The following is a 12,978-nucleotide window of genomic DNA, read 5'->3' on the forward strand; positions in this document are numbered from 1 at the left end:
CCTTGCAGTGCGCAAATTGGGTGCCGTGGTTTATAAATTACAACAGTGATTACACTTCAAAGGTACTTAATTGGCTGTAAAGCGCTTTGTAACATCCCGAGGTCGTGAAAGGCGCTATGGAAATGCAAGGTTCCCTTGATGACAGATATTATCCTTCCTCCTTTCTCCACACCAACGTCTCCCTCTCATTTCCTGAGCCAGAACAGAGCTGGATCCATGTGTTTGTCACAAACTCGAGGCAGCACATTCCAACACAGAAACTCTCAGCGCAGCACCAGGTTCTGATTTTGCTCCCGTCTTTTACTGACCGATAATTGTTACGGTCTGAGTGGCACTGCATCAGCCAATGCCCTTTACCCTCAGGGACGTGAGGAAACTATCCCCAATTCCCGCTCAGAATCCACGATAGCCGACGTGGAAAATGGAAAGTTGTCCCGCAGGCGTGTGGGGAATCTGTGGTTGAGGCGGAGATATATTGCTGGAGTGGAGAGAGCTTTACTGTGGTTGGAATTACCACATCTCCTTACACCCACCCCAGGGCCACATCCCGGTGACAAAAATTACTAAATGTACAAATTTAGACCGACAGTACACGTGAGACAAATTGCAGAATGGAAAGACATTTACTGACTGCTGCACAGAAACAGGCTGCACGTACAAATTTACAATCGGTGGAACTGTTCATGAATTACACAGAACCATCATGGGGATGGTGTGTAAACAGCACTTAGACATTTTTGTTTAAGTTTTAGCTTTGCCTTGGCTCCTTTGTCAAAGTACTGAGGAGTTAATCACCTTCAGTCACAGAAAATACTTGCAGCTTCACTCGATGCCAAGGTCCACTAGGTTGATTCCAGAGATCCTGCTTGACAAATCTTCTAGAATTTTTTGAGGATGTAACTGGTCGAGTGGACAAGGGAGAACCAGCGGATGTGGTGTATTTGGACTTTCAAAAGGCTTTTGACAAGGTCCCACACAAGAGATTAGTGTGCAAAATCAAAGCACATGGTATTGGGGGTAATGGACTGACGTGGATAGAGAACTGGTTGGCAGACAGGAAGCAGAGAGTCGGGATAAACGGGTCCTTTTCAGAATGGCAGGCAGTGACTAGTGGGGTGCCGCAGGGCTCAGTGCTGGGACCCCAGCTATTTACAATATACATTAATGATTTGGTTGAGGGAATTGAGTGTAATATCTCCAAGTTTGCAGATGACACTAAGCTGGATGGCAGTGTGAGCTGTGAGGAGGATGCTAAAAGGCTGCAGGGTGACTTGGACAGGTTAGGTGAGTGGGCAAACGCGTGGCAGATGCAGTATAATGTGGATAAATGTGAGGTTATCCACTTTGGTGGCAAAAACACGAAGGCAGAATATTATCTGAATAGTGGCAGATTAGGAAAAGGGGAGGTGCAGCGAGACCTGGGTGTCATGGTACATCAGTCATTGAAAGTTGGCATGCAGGTACAGCAGGCAGTGAAGGCGGCAAATGGTATGTTGGCCTTCATAGCTAGGGGATTTGAGTATAGGAGCAGGGAGGTCTTACTGAAGTTGTACAGGCATTAGTGAGGCCTCACCTGGAATATTGTGTTCAGTTTTGGTCTCCTAATCTGAGGAAGGACGTTCTTGCTATTGAGGGAGTGCAGCAAAGGTTCACCAGACTGATTCCCGGGATGGCAGGACTGACATATGAGGAGAGACTGGATCAACTGGGCCCATATTCACTGGAGTTTAGAAGGATGAGAGGGGATCTCATAGAAATATATAAAATTCTGACGGGACTGGACAGGTTAGATGCAGGAAGAATGTTCCCGATGTTGGGGAAGTCCAGAACCAGGGGACATAGTCTAAGGATAAGGGCTAAGCCATTTAAGACTGAGATGAGGAGAAACTTCTTCACTCAGAGTGTTGTTAACCTGTGGAATTCCCTACCGCAGAGAGTTGTAGATGCCAGTTCATTGGATATATTCAAGAGGGAGTTAGATATGGCCCTTACGGCTAAAGCAGAAAAGGGGTACTGAGGTGAATGATCAGCCATGATCTTATTGAATGGTGGTGCAGGCTCAAAGGACCGAATGGCCTACTCCTGCACCTATTTTCTATGTTTCTATATTGACTTATGAGGAAAGGTTGAGTTGGTTGGGCCTCTACTCATTGGAATTCAGAATAACAACATAAGAACATAAGAAATAGGAACAGGAGTAGGCCATACGGCCCCTCGAGCCTGCTCCGCCATTCACTGAGTCCATGATCAGATCAGCCATGATTGTATTAAATGGCGGAGCAGGCTCGAGGGGCCGTATGGCCTACTCCTGCTCCTATTTCTTATGTTCTTATTATATTCTTATGTACAGTTGCCTATTTCCTTGAAGGAGAAGCCAAGTCACACAATTCAAATATAAACATGCTGTGTGTCTAATGGCCATCTTTTTTTGAATTTAGCAGACCATTATTCACATTTTGCTTAGCTCTGGTTCCTGTTTCGCAGGGACTTTCTTGGTCTGGATGTTTAGGGAAGGCTTTGATTGGAACCACTGAAAAAAACAAAATAAGCTGGACAACTTATATAGCTGGCAAGGGAAAGATTTTAAAAACAACTACATAAAGGTTCAATCGTGTTTGAAAGGGTAGACATGGAGAAGGTGCTTCCACTTATAATGAGTTCCAAACATAGTGGCCATAAATATAAGATCACGAATATATCCAGTAAGGAATTCAGGAGAAACCTCTTTACTCAAAGAGTGGTGAGAATGGAGCTCGCTGCCACAGGGAGTGGTTGGGGAGAATAGCAGAGATAAGCACATGAGGGAGAAGGGAATAAAAGGATGTGCTGGTGGGAGGAGGCTCAGATGGAGCAGAAACGTTGGCATCAACCAGTTGGGCCGAATGGTCTTTTTCTATGCTGTATTTCTTGTTCCATTACAGTTTAATAAATGTGTTGGCCAGTTGAAGCCCGAAACATGGTCCAGCTTAGTGTCATTCTACCATTCTGGAAAACAAGGCAGTCCCTATGGAAACACAGCATTGAACCAGTAGCTAAAGAAATCTAAAAAAAATAACCCTCTGTTCATTATCCCTGGTTCACTGATCTTATCTAGCTATCAGAGCAAGTGATAACGCTAACTGGGACATAGGGAACTGGGGCTTACCTACGTGTAGGCAAAAACTGCAGTCAAAAATATCAGGAGCAAAGGGGCTAGAACCCAACATGCAACAATCTCTTCTTATTCATGGTATGCACATTATCTCTTGGCAACATCGTGTGCAGTTACCAGGGCAGCTAATGATACCCAGTTCTTTCTGTTTGGTTTTACTGAGTGCAAGGATACTGCTGTGCTCTCTGGCTGCCAGTCCGAGCTGAATTTCTACAGCTTACCTTGCACAAGATGCAATCCTCACCAGTACCCATGCGGCTCTGGCTGAGTGCATCAACCTCCCTGACTGCACAACCATGACATGCTGTTGGACGGTGGACTGTGCTTCAAACTCCACATCAAGTTCATTGTCAAGACTATCTTCTTCACCCTCCAGAATACAGACTGATCTCACCCTTCACTGCATCGACCGCTTTAACCCTTTATTACCCTGAAGATCAAGTTCTGAAATGCTTTTCTCACCAGCCTTTCCAACTCCACCCCCTTCAAAACCTTCAGTCAATCCAAACGTGGTGCGAGCTCTCTCCTGCACACAGTTCCAACATCAAGCCCCACTGGCTCAGGAGAAATTATTCAAGATCCTTCAGGGAATAAATAAACTGAACCCTAATAAATCAAAATTGCCACAAAGCTCAAACAGAAGACATGGGTTCCAGTTTGAAAGTTGCACGGAGTTTAGGTTCAGCTTTTCACAGAGGGTATGAAATGGACAGCCCAGGGAGGGGATGGGGCGGAGACAAGTCAAGGGAGAATTGGACAGAGATCTGGGCGAGCGGGGAGCAAGCGTTTCATTGAGCAAATGGGTGTTAGCTTTTTGTACAAATGGACTGTAATCCTCTCGGCTCCTGTGCTCTCCTATCAGCTTGGATTTTAAAAGAGTGATGAGCATCCGTGATTATAATCACTCCACCATTGGTAGCCGTGCCTTCTGTTGCCTGAGCCCCAAGCTCAAACTCCCTGCCTAAACCTCTCTGCCTCTCTTTCCTCCTTCAAGACGCTCCTTAAAACATACCTTTTGACCAAGCCTTTGGTCACCTGCGCTAATTTCTACCTATGCGGCTCGGTGTCAAATTTTTACTCTCATAACACTCCTGTGAAGCGCCTTGGGACGTTTCACTACGTTACAGGCGCTATATAGATACAAGTTATTGTTGATTGTCGGAGGAAGGTAGTATTAAGGTCCCGAGGAAGTGTGAGTGAATAGCCTGGATTTCAGCACAGCTAGGCTGAAATGGAGAAAAAAAGAATGCGTACAACAAAATATTTGCAGGTCAGGAGGAACAAGAGAGGAAAGTTAGCAGCACTGATCATAATAGTGACAACAAACACTGCAATGATTGCCACACAAACACAAAAGCAAAATACTGCGGATGCTGAAATCTGGAATAAAAACAGAAAATGCTGGAAATCTCAGTGGGTCAGGCAGCATCTGTGGAGAGAGACAGAGTGAAAGTTTCGGGTCGATGACCCTTCGTCACGGCATTGCCCATGGCATGGCCGACGGGGAGACGGATTGGCTAACAGAAAACAAGCTTTCCCAGCGACCCTGTGGAGCAGTGTGCGAGAGGTGTGCGAGAGGGCTCCTTACCTTGAGCTGGGCGAAGCTGACCGGCAGGCTGCTCAGTTTGTTGTTGTACAGGTCCAGTTGCTGCAGGTTGAGGAGGCGCCCAATGTCGGAGGGAAGCTCCTGCAGCTGGTTCTTGCTGAGGTCGAGTTTGATGAGGTGAGTCAGGCTGCAAAACTCTGGCTGCGACCCACGGGGCAAGGTCCGTTCAGTGCAGAAGAATAAAAGAAAACAAAATCACAAATAATTCACTAAAACATCACCAGCTACTCTGGGGGCAATGTCACACCAGTAAAATCTGTTCTCACTCGAGCTGCACCAACCTCCAGCCAGGCATCAAATTCCCCAGTCTGGAGTCCAGAACTGGGGGCATAGACTCAGGATAAGGGGTCGGCCATTTGGGACTGAGATGAGGAGGAATATCTTCAGTCAGTGGGTTGTGAATCTTTGGAATTCTCTAATATAATGGTAGTTGGTCATTATCCCACCATTCACACCCTATCTTGACTAATGTTTTTCTAACTCCTGGCATTACCATTTGAATTCGGGCCATCATCCCTTCTGTCTCTAATTTCTCCTGTCTTCCACAGACCTTCCCTTTTGTTCTTTCCTCCCCTCCACCTTTCAGTGCTGGTTAACAATCTGTTCTTTCCGAACACACACCAGTTCTGACGAAGGGTCATCGACCCGAAACGTTAACTCTGCCTCCTCTCCACAGATGCTGCCTGACCCGCTGAGATTCCAGCATTTTCTGTCTTTATTCCAGATTTCAGTATCCACAGTATCCTACTTTTGTATCTGGAATTCTCTACCCCAGAGGGCTATGGATGCTGAATCATTGAGTAGATTCAAGGCTGAGCTCTTTAGATTTTTGGACTCTAGGGGAATCAAGGGATATGGGGATCGGGCGGGGAAGTGGAGTTGAGGTAGAAGATCAGCCATGATCTTATTGAATGGCGGAGCAGGCTCGAGGGGCCGTTTGGCCTACTCCTGCTCCTAATTTTTATGTTCACACAAAATCCTACACACGCCTTCCCCGCGTAGTGCTCAAGGGTGCCAAAACACCACCTGTATCGCACCAAATTAACCAGTTGGCAGAAGCCCGCATGCCACAATCGGTCTCAGTGGCCCTTGGCCAGGAAATTAAACAGAAACCTTCCTGCTCCTGAAATAAAATCAGAATAAATCACGTGCACAATTAGTTTAGTGTGGTAATTATCACTTTACAATTGCAACCAATTTAGAATTTAGTGCCTCCAAGTCTTAATGAAGGTTAAGCGAGCTGACTGAAGACAGGTTTGTGTTGATGTTGATTCTTGACTTCATCCATAAATATGCAATCTTCATCCTCAAGTCTTATCCATTGTGTATAGTTGGGCTTTCTCATATGCAGCCAAGGAAGGCAAATAACGTGCAGTTTAAAAAAACATACTGTTAAAGTTGAATGGAAATATTTACTGGCTGGAAAGTGGGCATTTTCCTTGAGCGAGAATATTTTTGATAGACTGTTTGAAGAGTGGGAGATTGATCCTGCTCCTGATCATTTTCCAGTAACTCCTGCTGCAAAATGCGTGAGGACCTCGAGCGAGGACAGGATTGGAATCAAGCTATACTGCCCTCTGTTGTCAAAGGAAAAGAAAAGACCGTGCATTTATTTCATCTTTTACAATATCAGGACACCCCAAAGCACTTCACACATGAAGTCTATATTCAAATGTCGTCACCGAGTAATGTAGGAAACAGACAGCCAATTTCTGCACAGTAAGCTCCCACAAACAGCAAGATGATAAAAACTGGCCAGGACACTGAGAATTCCTCCGCTCTCCTTTGAAATAGCATCCACCTGAGAGGGCAGTGGGCCTCGGTTTAATGTCTCATGCAAAAGACAGCACCTCCAACAGCGCAGCACTGTCTCACTACTGAAATGCCAGATATGATTTTGTGCTCAAGCCTCTGGAGTGGGACTTGAACCCACGACCTTCTGACTCAGAGGCAAGAGCGCTGCCCACTGAGCCCAGGCAGACAGCTATAGCATGCTGATGCCCACTGCCTAGACGCAGACATGACTAGCGGGTTCATAACTGACCATATACACGGAATCATAAAACAACGTGCATCAATCCATTCAGCAGAGGGAAGAAAGCACGCAGAAAATAAGCATACATTCCACAGGGAGCTGGGGCAGCCCATACTCTGGTACATCACAATACAATGCCAGGGCTGGGGGCCCTGGTACAACATAATACAGTGCCAGGGCTGTGGGACGGGATACAACACAATACAGTGCCAGGGCTGTGGGACGGGGTACAACACAATACAGTGCCAGGGCTGTGGGACGGGGTACAACACAATACAGTGCCAGGGCTGTGGGAAGGGGTACAACACAATACAGTGCCAGGGCTGTGGCACGGGGTACAACACAATACAGTGCCAGGGCTGTGGCACGGGGTACAACACAATACAGTGCCAGGGCTGTGGCACGGGGTACAACACAATACAGTGCCAGGGCTGTGGCACGGGGTACAACACAATACAGTGCCAGGGCTGTGGGACGGGGTACAACACAATACAGTGCCAGGGCTGTGGGACGGGGTACAACACAATATAGTGCCAGGGCTGGGGTACAACACAATACAGTGCCAGGGCTGTGGGACGGGGTACAACACAATACAGTGCCAGGGCTGGGGGCTAGGGTACAACACAATACAGTGCCAGGGCTGTGGGACGGGGTACAACACAATATAGTGCCAGGGCTGGGGGCTGGGGTACAACACAATACAGTGCCAGGGCTGTGGGACGGGGTACAACACAATACAGTGCCAGGGCTGTGGGACAGGGTACAACACAATACAGTGCCAGAGCTGGGGGCCCATGCACAGTGGGATTTGTTTATCATTGCCACACTCAGTACTGAGCAAGGTCGAGCGACTGGGTGGTAGGATGCGGGAGGGGAACCTGGGGAAAACACGCAATAAAAGTTGAAATGAGATGAGCAATCTCAATCCGCCTTCTTGAGAGCCACAAGGCAAAACTGGCATTGAACTGGTGATTCCACACGCAGGCCGGACGATAACCAGTGCCAGAGCTTTGCTCTGTATCTAACCCGTGCTGTACCTGCCCTGGGAGTGTTTGATGGGACAGTGTTGAGGGAACTTTACTCTGTATCTAACTCGTGCTGTACCTGCCCTGGGAATGTTTGATGGGACAGTGCAGAGGGAGCTTTACTCTGTATCTAACCCCCTGTACCTGCCCTGGGAGTGTTTGATGGGACAGTGTAAAGGGAGCTTTATTCTGTATCTAACCCATGCTGTGTCTGCCCTGGGAGTGTTTGATGGGACAGTGTAGAGGGAGCTTTACTCTGTATCTAACCCCGTGCTGTACCTGCCCTGGGAGTGTTTGATGGGACAGTGTAAAGGGAGCTTTATTCTGTATCTAACCCATGCTGTGCCTGCCCTGGGAGTGTTTGATGGGACAGTGTAGAGGGAGCTTTACTCTGTATCTAACCCCGTGCTGTACCTGCCCTGGGAGTGTTTGATGGAACAGTGTAGAGGGAGCTTTACTCCGTATCTAACCTTGTGCTGTACCTGCCCTAGGAAAGAAAACAAGATTGGGCTTGGCTCACGTAATATGAAACGACTCTTTGGTGATGTACCGGAGGTTATCACTGTCTAGTGAACTGTATCCCAGCAGGAATGAGCATAAGAACATAAGAAATAGCAGGAGGAGGTCATACGGCCTCTCGAGCTTGCTCCGCCATTTAATACGATCATGGCTGATCCAATCATGGACTCAGGTCCACTTCCCTGCCCGCTCCCCATAACCCCTTATCGGTTAAGAAACTGTCTATCTCTGTCTTAAATTTATTCAATGTCCCAGCTTCCACAGCTCTCTGAGGCAGCGAATTCCACAGATTTACAACCCTCAGAGAAGAAATTTCTCATCTGTTTTAAATGGGCAGCCCCTTATTCTAAGATTATGCCCTCTAGTTCTAGACTCCCCCCTCAGTGGAAACATCCTCTCTGTATCCACCTCGTCAAGCCCCCTCATAATCTTATACTTTTCAATAAGATTACCTCTCATTCTTCTGAATTCCAATGAGTAGAGGCCCAACCTACTCAACCTTTCCTCATAAGTCAACCCCCTCATCTCCAGAACCTTCTCTGAACTGCCTCCAAAGCAAGAATAAACTTTCGTAAATATGGAAACCAAAACTGCACGCAGTATTCCAGGTGTGGCCTCACCAATACCCTGTATAGCTGTAGTAAGACTTCCCTGCTTTTATACTCCATCCCCTTTGCAATAAAGGCCAAGATACCACTGGCCTTCCTGATCACTTGCTGTACCTGCATACTATCCTTCTGTGTTTCATGCACAAGTACCCCCAGGTCCCGCTGTACTGCAGCACTTTGCAATCTTTCTCCATTTAAATAATAACTTGCTCTTTGATTTTTTTCTGCCAAAGTGCATAGCCTCACACTTTCCAACATTATATTGCGTCTGCCACCTTCAATGTGGCAGGGTCAAAAGGAAGAAAAATGTAAAAACTGCAGATACAACATTGTGTGTGTAAGAAGCTGTGGGAGATACTCCCAATGCACCACAGATACACTACTCGTACTGCTTTGTTGTTTTTGTTAAGTAATTGTTTTTGCAAAACCTCGGAGAGATCTTGTTTTCGCACACAACCTGGAGTCTCCGTGCTGTGTCCCGTGACAGTCCACAGGGCGTTGTCATTTTCTGCAACATCTCTTTTTAGCCAATATTCTCCCTCCCTCTCCTGAAGGCGTTTTTCTGAGTGAGGGGATTTTTGTTTTGTGCCAATTCTGACTCCTCCTTCCCCTGATGGTGCTGACTCCCGCCGGGCTGTGGTTTCACAGGCACCAACTGTGCCTCGATGCCGCACTCAAGTGCCGATCTCGACCTAAGTGGCAGCAAGTCATGTGATTGTAGGGACGTGGCAACGAAGCCCGATTCTGTCCTCACACACACAGCAAGCAATCGGGCTCCGGAACCTGCTCCCTTTTCTTCTCTCCCCAATGCAGGGGCAGTGAAGCCAATCGGACCATTCCTATTACCACCCGTGCTAGGATCAGTAACACAGCACACGCCTTGTGGCCTGTAAGGTTCAGCTACGTGCTGACTTTACAGCTGCGCCATCAGGGGAGGGGGCATTTCATTATTCAGCGGCCATCTGTATGAAAGCTCGGGGTAGCGAGATGTTTCCAAGAGCAGTGCAGAGCTTTGCTGCTGTGTCCTATGACAATCCCACAGAGACAATTTCAAACAGCCACAACATGAAGAAGCTTGGCAGAGAATTCACACAATATGTCACACACCAGGTCCGAGCTTCTCCTCCACCCCCTGCCCCACAGAAACACATAACCTCACAACACACATACAACACAATCTCACCTCATACAATTAAAGACTTACCGGCAACATGACGAGACAATTACAGGACAGATCCAAGATGGTGGCCTTGGGCAGAGCTGCCTGAAAACACAAGACATTACGGTATGCAGAGGTTAGAGAGAATTACAGCACAAATCACTCACTAACACAGCTGCTGCAGAAGCAGGCAGTAACCTCAGGTTCTGACGGACTGTTAAAAGGAGTTGGCTAAAGGCAGAAACGACTGTTTCCCAAATATACTCCGATTGACTCAGCTATAACTCCCTCTGTATTTATACGTTGGTGGATCTTCTATAGCATTTAATTAGGGGCTGGTTTATCAGGACAGCAGCATCAGTGAATGGAGCTTTACCCCGTATCTAACCCGTGCTGTATCTGCCCTGGGAGTGTTTGATGGTGCAGTGCAGATGGAGCTTTACTCTGTATCTAACCCCCTGCACCTGCCCTGGGAGTGTTTGATGGGACAGTGCAGAGGGAGCTTTACTCTGTATCTAACCCGTGCTGTACCTGCCCTGGGAGTGTTTGATGGGGACTGTGTAGAGGGAGCTTTACTCTGGATCTAACCCCCTGTACCTGCCCTGGGAGTGTTGGATGGTACAGTGCAGAGGGAGCTTTACTCTGTATCTAACCCCCTGTACCTGCCCTGGGAATGTTTGATGGGACAGTGCAGAGGGAGCTTTACTCTGTATCTAATCCATGCTGTAGCTGCCCTGGGAGTGTTTGATGGGACAGTGTAGAGGGAGCTTTACTCTGTATCTAACCCGTGCTGTACCTGCCCTGGGAGTGTTTGATGGGACAGTGTAGAGGGAGATTTACTCTAGCAGTGAATGATGTGGGTTCTGAGTATCCAAAGGAATAAAGGATTAACATCCCTCACCTTGATGAGCACAATAACAAGGGACAGATTTTAAAGACACGCTACAGGTTAGCTAAGTGCAGGTGAGCACATTTTTGTTCATTTAAATATGAATGTTCTGCATTTACCAGATTAAAAACAATCGTATTAGAAACATAGAAACAAGGTGCAGGAGTAGGCCATTTAGCCCTTCAAACCTGCACCACCATTCAATAAGATCATGGCTGATCATTCCCTCAGTACCCCTTTCCTGCTTTCTCTCCATACCCCTTGATCCCCTTAGCTCTAACTCCCTCTTGAATATGTCCAATGAACTGGCATCAACAACTCTCTGTGTTGGTGCCACCAAGACCCTGGAGCTGATGGTTCCATCTTCCTCGGCTGCTGCCTTGGTGTCCACTACCGGTGCATCATGGAGCGACTTGACAGTAAGCTGGGGCAGTGGAGGTGACTTCAGACCAGACACCAGTATGAGGGTCATTTTGGAGCCAGCCAGCCACAGGAACACATGCTGTGGACTCAGTAATCCTAACCACGTGTCATGCTCCCCTACTCCCCTGAATAACTGACTCTTGCTGGGGTGCCGTACCTCGATAGTGCATCCAAGTGGCCCTTCTTTAAGAACATTTGGAGCAAGAATAGGCTATATGGCCCCTCGAGTCTGCTCTGACATTCAGTAAGATCATGGCTGATCTTCGACCTGAAATCCACTTTCACGTCCGATCCCCATAACCCTTGATTGTCTGAGTACCCAAAAATCTATCTATCTCAGCCTGGAATATACTCAACGATTAAGCATCCACTGTCCTCTGGCGTAGAGAATGCTGAAGATTCACCACCCTCTTGAGTGAAGAAATGCCTCCTCATCTCAGTCCCAAATGGCTGACCCCTTATCCTGAGACTGAGACTTCTCCAGCCCGGGGAAAATAACCTCTCTGCATCTACCCCGTCAATCCCCCTCAGAATCTTATGTTTCAATGAGATCATCTCTCATTCTTCTACACTGCAGAGAATGTAGGCCCATTCTACACAATCTCTGCTCGTAGAACAGGCCTCTCACCCCAGGAATCAATCTAGTGAATCTTTGTTGTACCGCCTCCAAGGCAAGTACATTCTACCTTGGATAAGGAGACCCAGACTGTCTAGATGTGGTCTCCTCAAGGCCCGGTACAGAAGGGCACAGTGTGAGCCCACAGTGACTGTAGGCTGTTCAACTGCAAGAGGCATCACAGCGCAGCCTGTCCCCAGTTAGTACAGTGCGGGGGGGGGCGGCTCGTTCCCCGGGGCTTCGAAACCCGCTGCCCGTGTTTCAGTGCCGTCCCCCCCGGGCCCCCGGCTCACCAGCTCCCCCCCGGGCCCACACTCCTCCCGCTCCCCCCAGGCCACTCTCCCCCTCGGCCCGGCCCCCCGCTCACCAGCTCCCGCACGGGCACCTCACTCAGGCCGCTCAGGCTCAGGTCCAGCTCATGGCCGTCCAGCCGCTCCCGCAGGTTGGGGTTGGCGCCCAGCTGCTTGCCGCTGGTTTTGGGCATGTCTCGGGGCCGAAGCAGTAGGCTGAGGTACGCTGCTGGCCGGCTGTGGGCCGCGGGGACACGTCACACCAGGCCCCGGCACTGACAGGGAGAGCGGCCCGGGGCAGGAGGGGCCGCGGACAACGGCTCGGAGCCGGGCGGCACAGCGCCACACCCCGGCCGGAGGAGCAGCGGCAACCTCCTCCCCAATCCCAAACATCCAGATCATCACAGGGGTCCCTCGGATAGAAGAAGACATGCTTCCACTCTTAGCATGAGTCCTTAGGTGACTGAACAGGCCAATACGGGAATTACAGTCTCTATCACCTGCGAGACAGACAGTGGTTGGAGGAAAGGGTGGGTGGGGAGTCTGGTTTGCCGCACGCTCCTTCCGCTGCCTGCGCTTGTTTTCTGCACGCTCTCGGTGACGAGACTCGAGGTGCTCAGCGCCCTCCCGGATGCACGTCCTCCACTTAGGGCGGTC

At 48.7% G+C, this 12,978-nt stretch overlaps 1 protein-coding gene across 1 annotated transcript in view; it reads right to left on the reverse strand.

The window, feature by feature from the left end:
* The window catches only part of lrrc59 (leucine rich repeat containing 59), a 35,051-nt gene extending 22,439 nt beyond the window's left edge, over positions 1–12,612 (reverse strand). The window contains exons 1-3 of the mRNA XM_070857421.1: positions 12,399–12,612; positions 10,149–10,208; positions 4,740–4,898 (exon numbers count right to left, since the gene is read on the reverse strand). Coding sequence (XP_070713522.1) covers positions 4,740–4,898; positions 10,149–10,208; positions 12,399–12,515 — 336 coding nt within the window. The 5' untranslated portion in view covers positions 12,516–12,612. The remainder of the gene's footprint in view (positions 1–4,739; positions 4,899–10,148; positions 10,209–12,398) is intronic.
* Between the last annotated feature and the right edge of the window lie 366 nt (positions 12,613–12,978).

Source organism: Pristiophorus japonicus, chromosome 16 (assembly GCF_044704955.1).
Source record: "Pristiophorus japonicus isolate sPriJap1 chromosome 16, sPriJap1.hap1, whole genome shotgun sequence".
Classification (NCBI taxonomy): Eukaryota; Metazoa; Chordata; class Chondrichthyes; family Pristiophoridae; genus Pristiophorus; species Pristiophorus japonicus.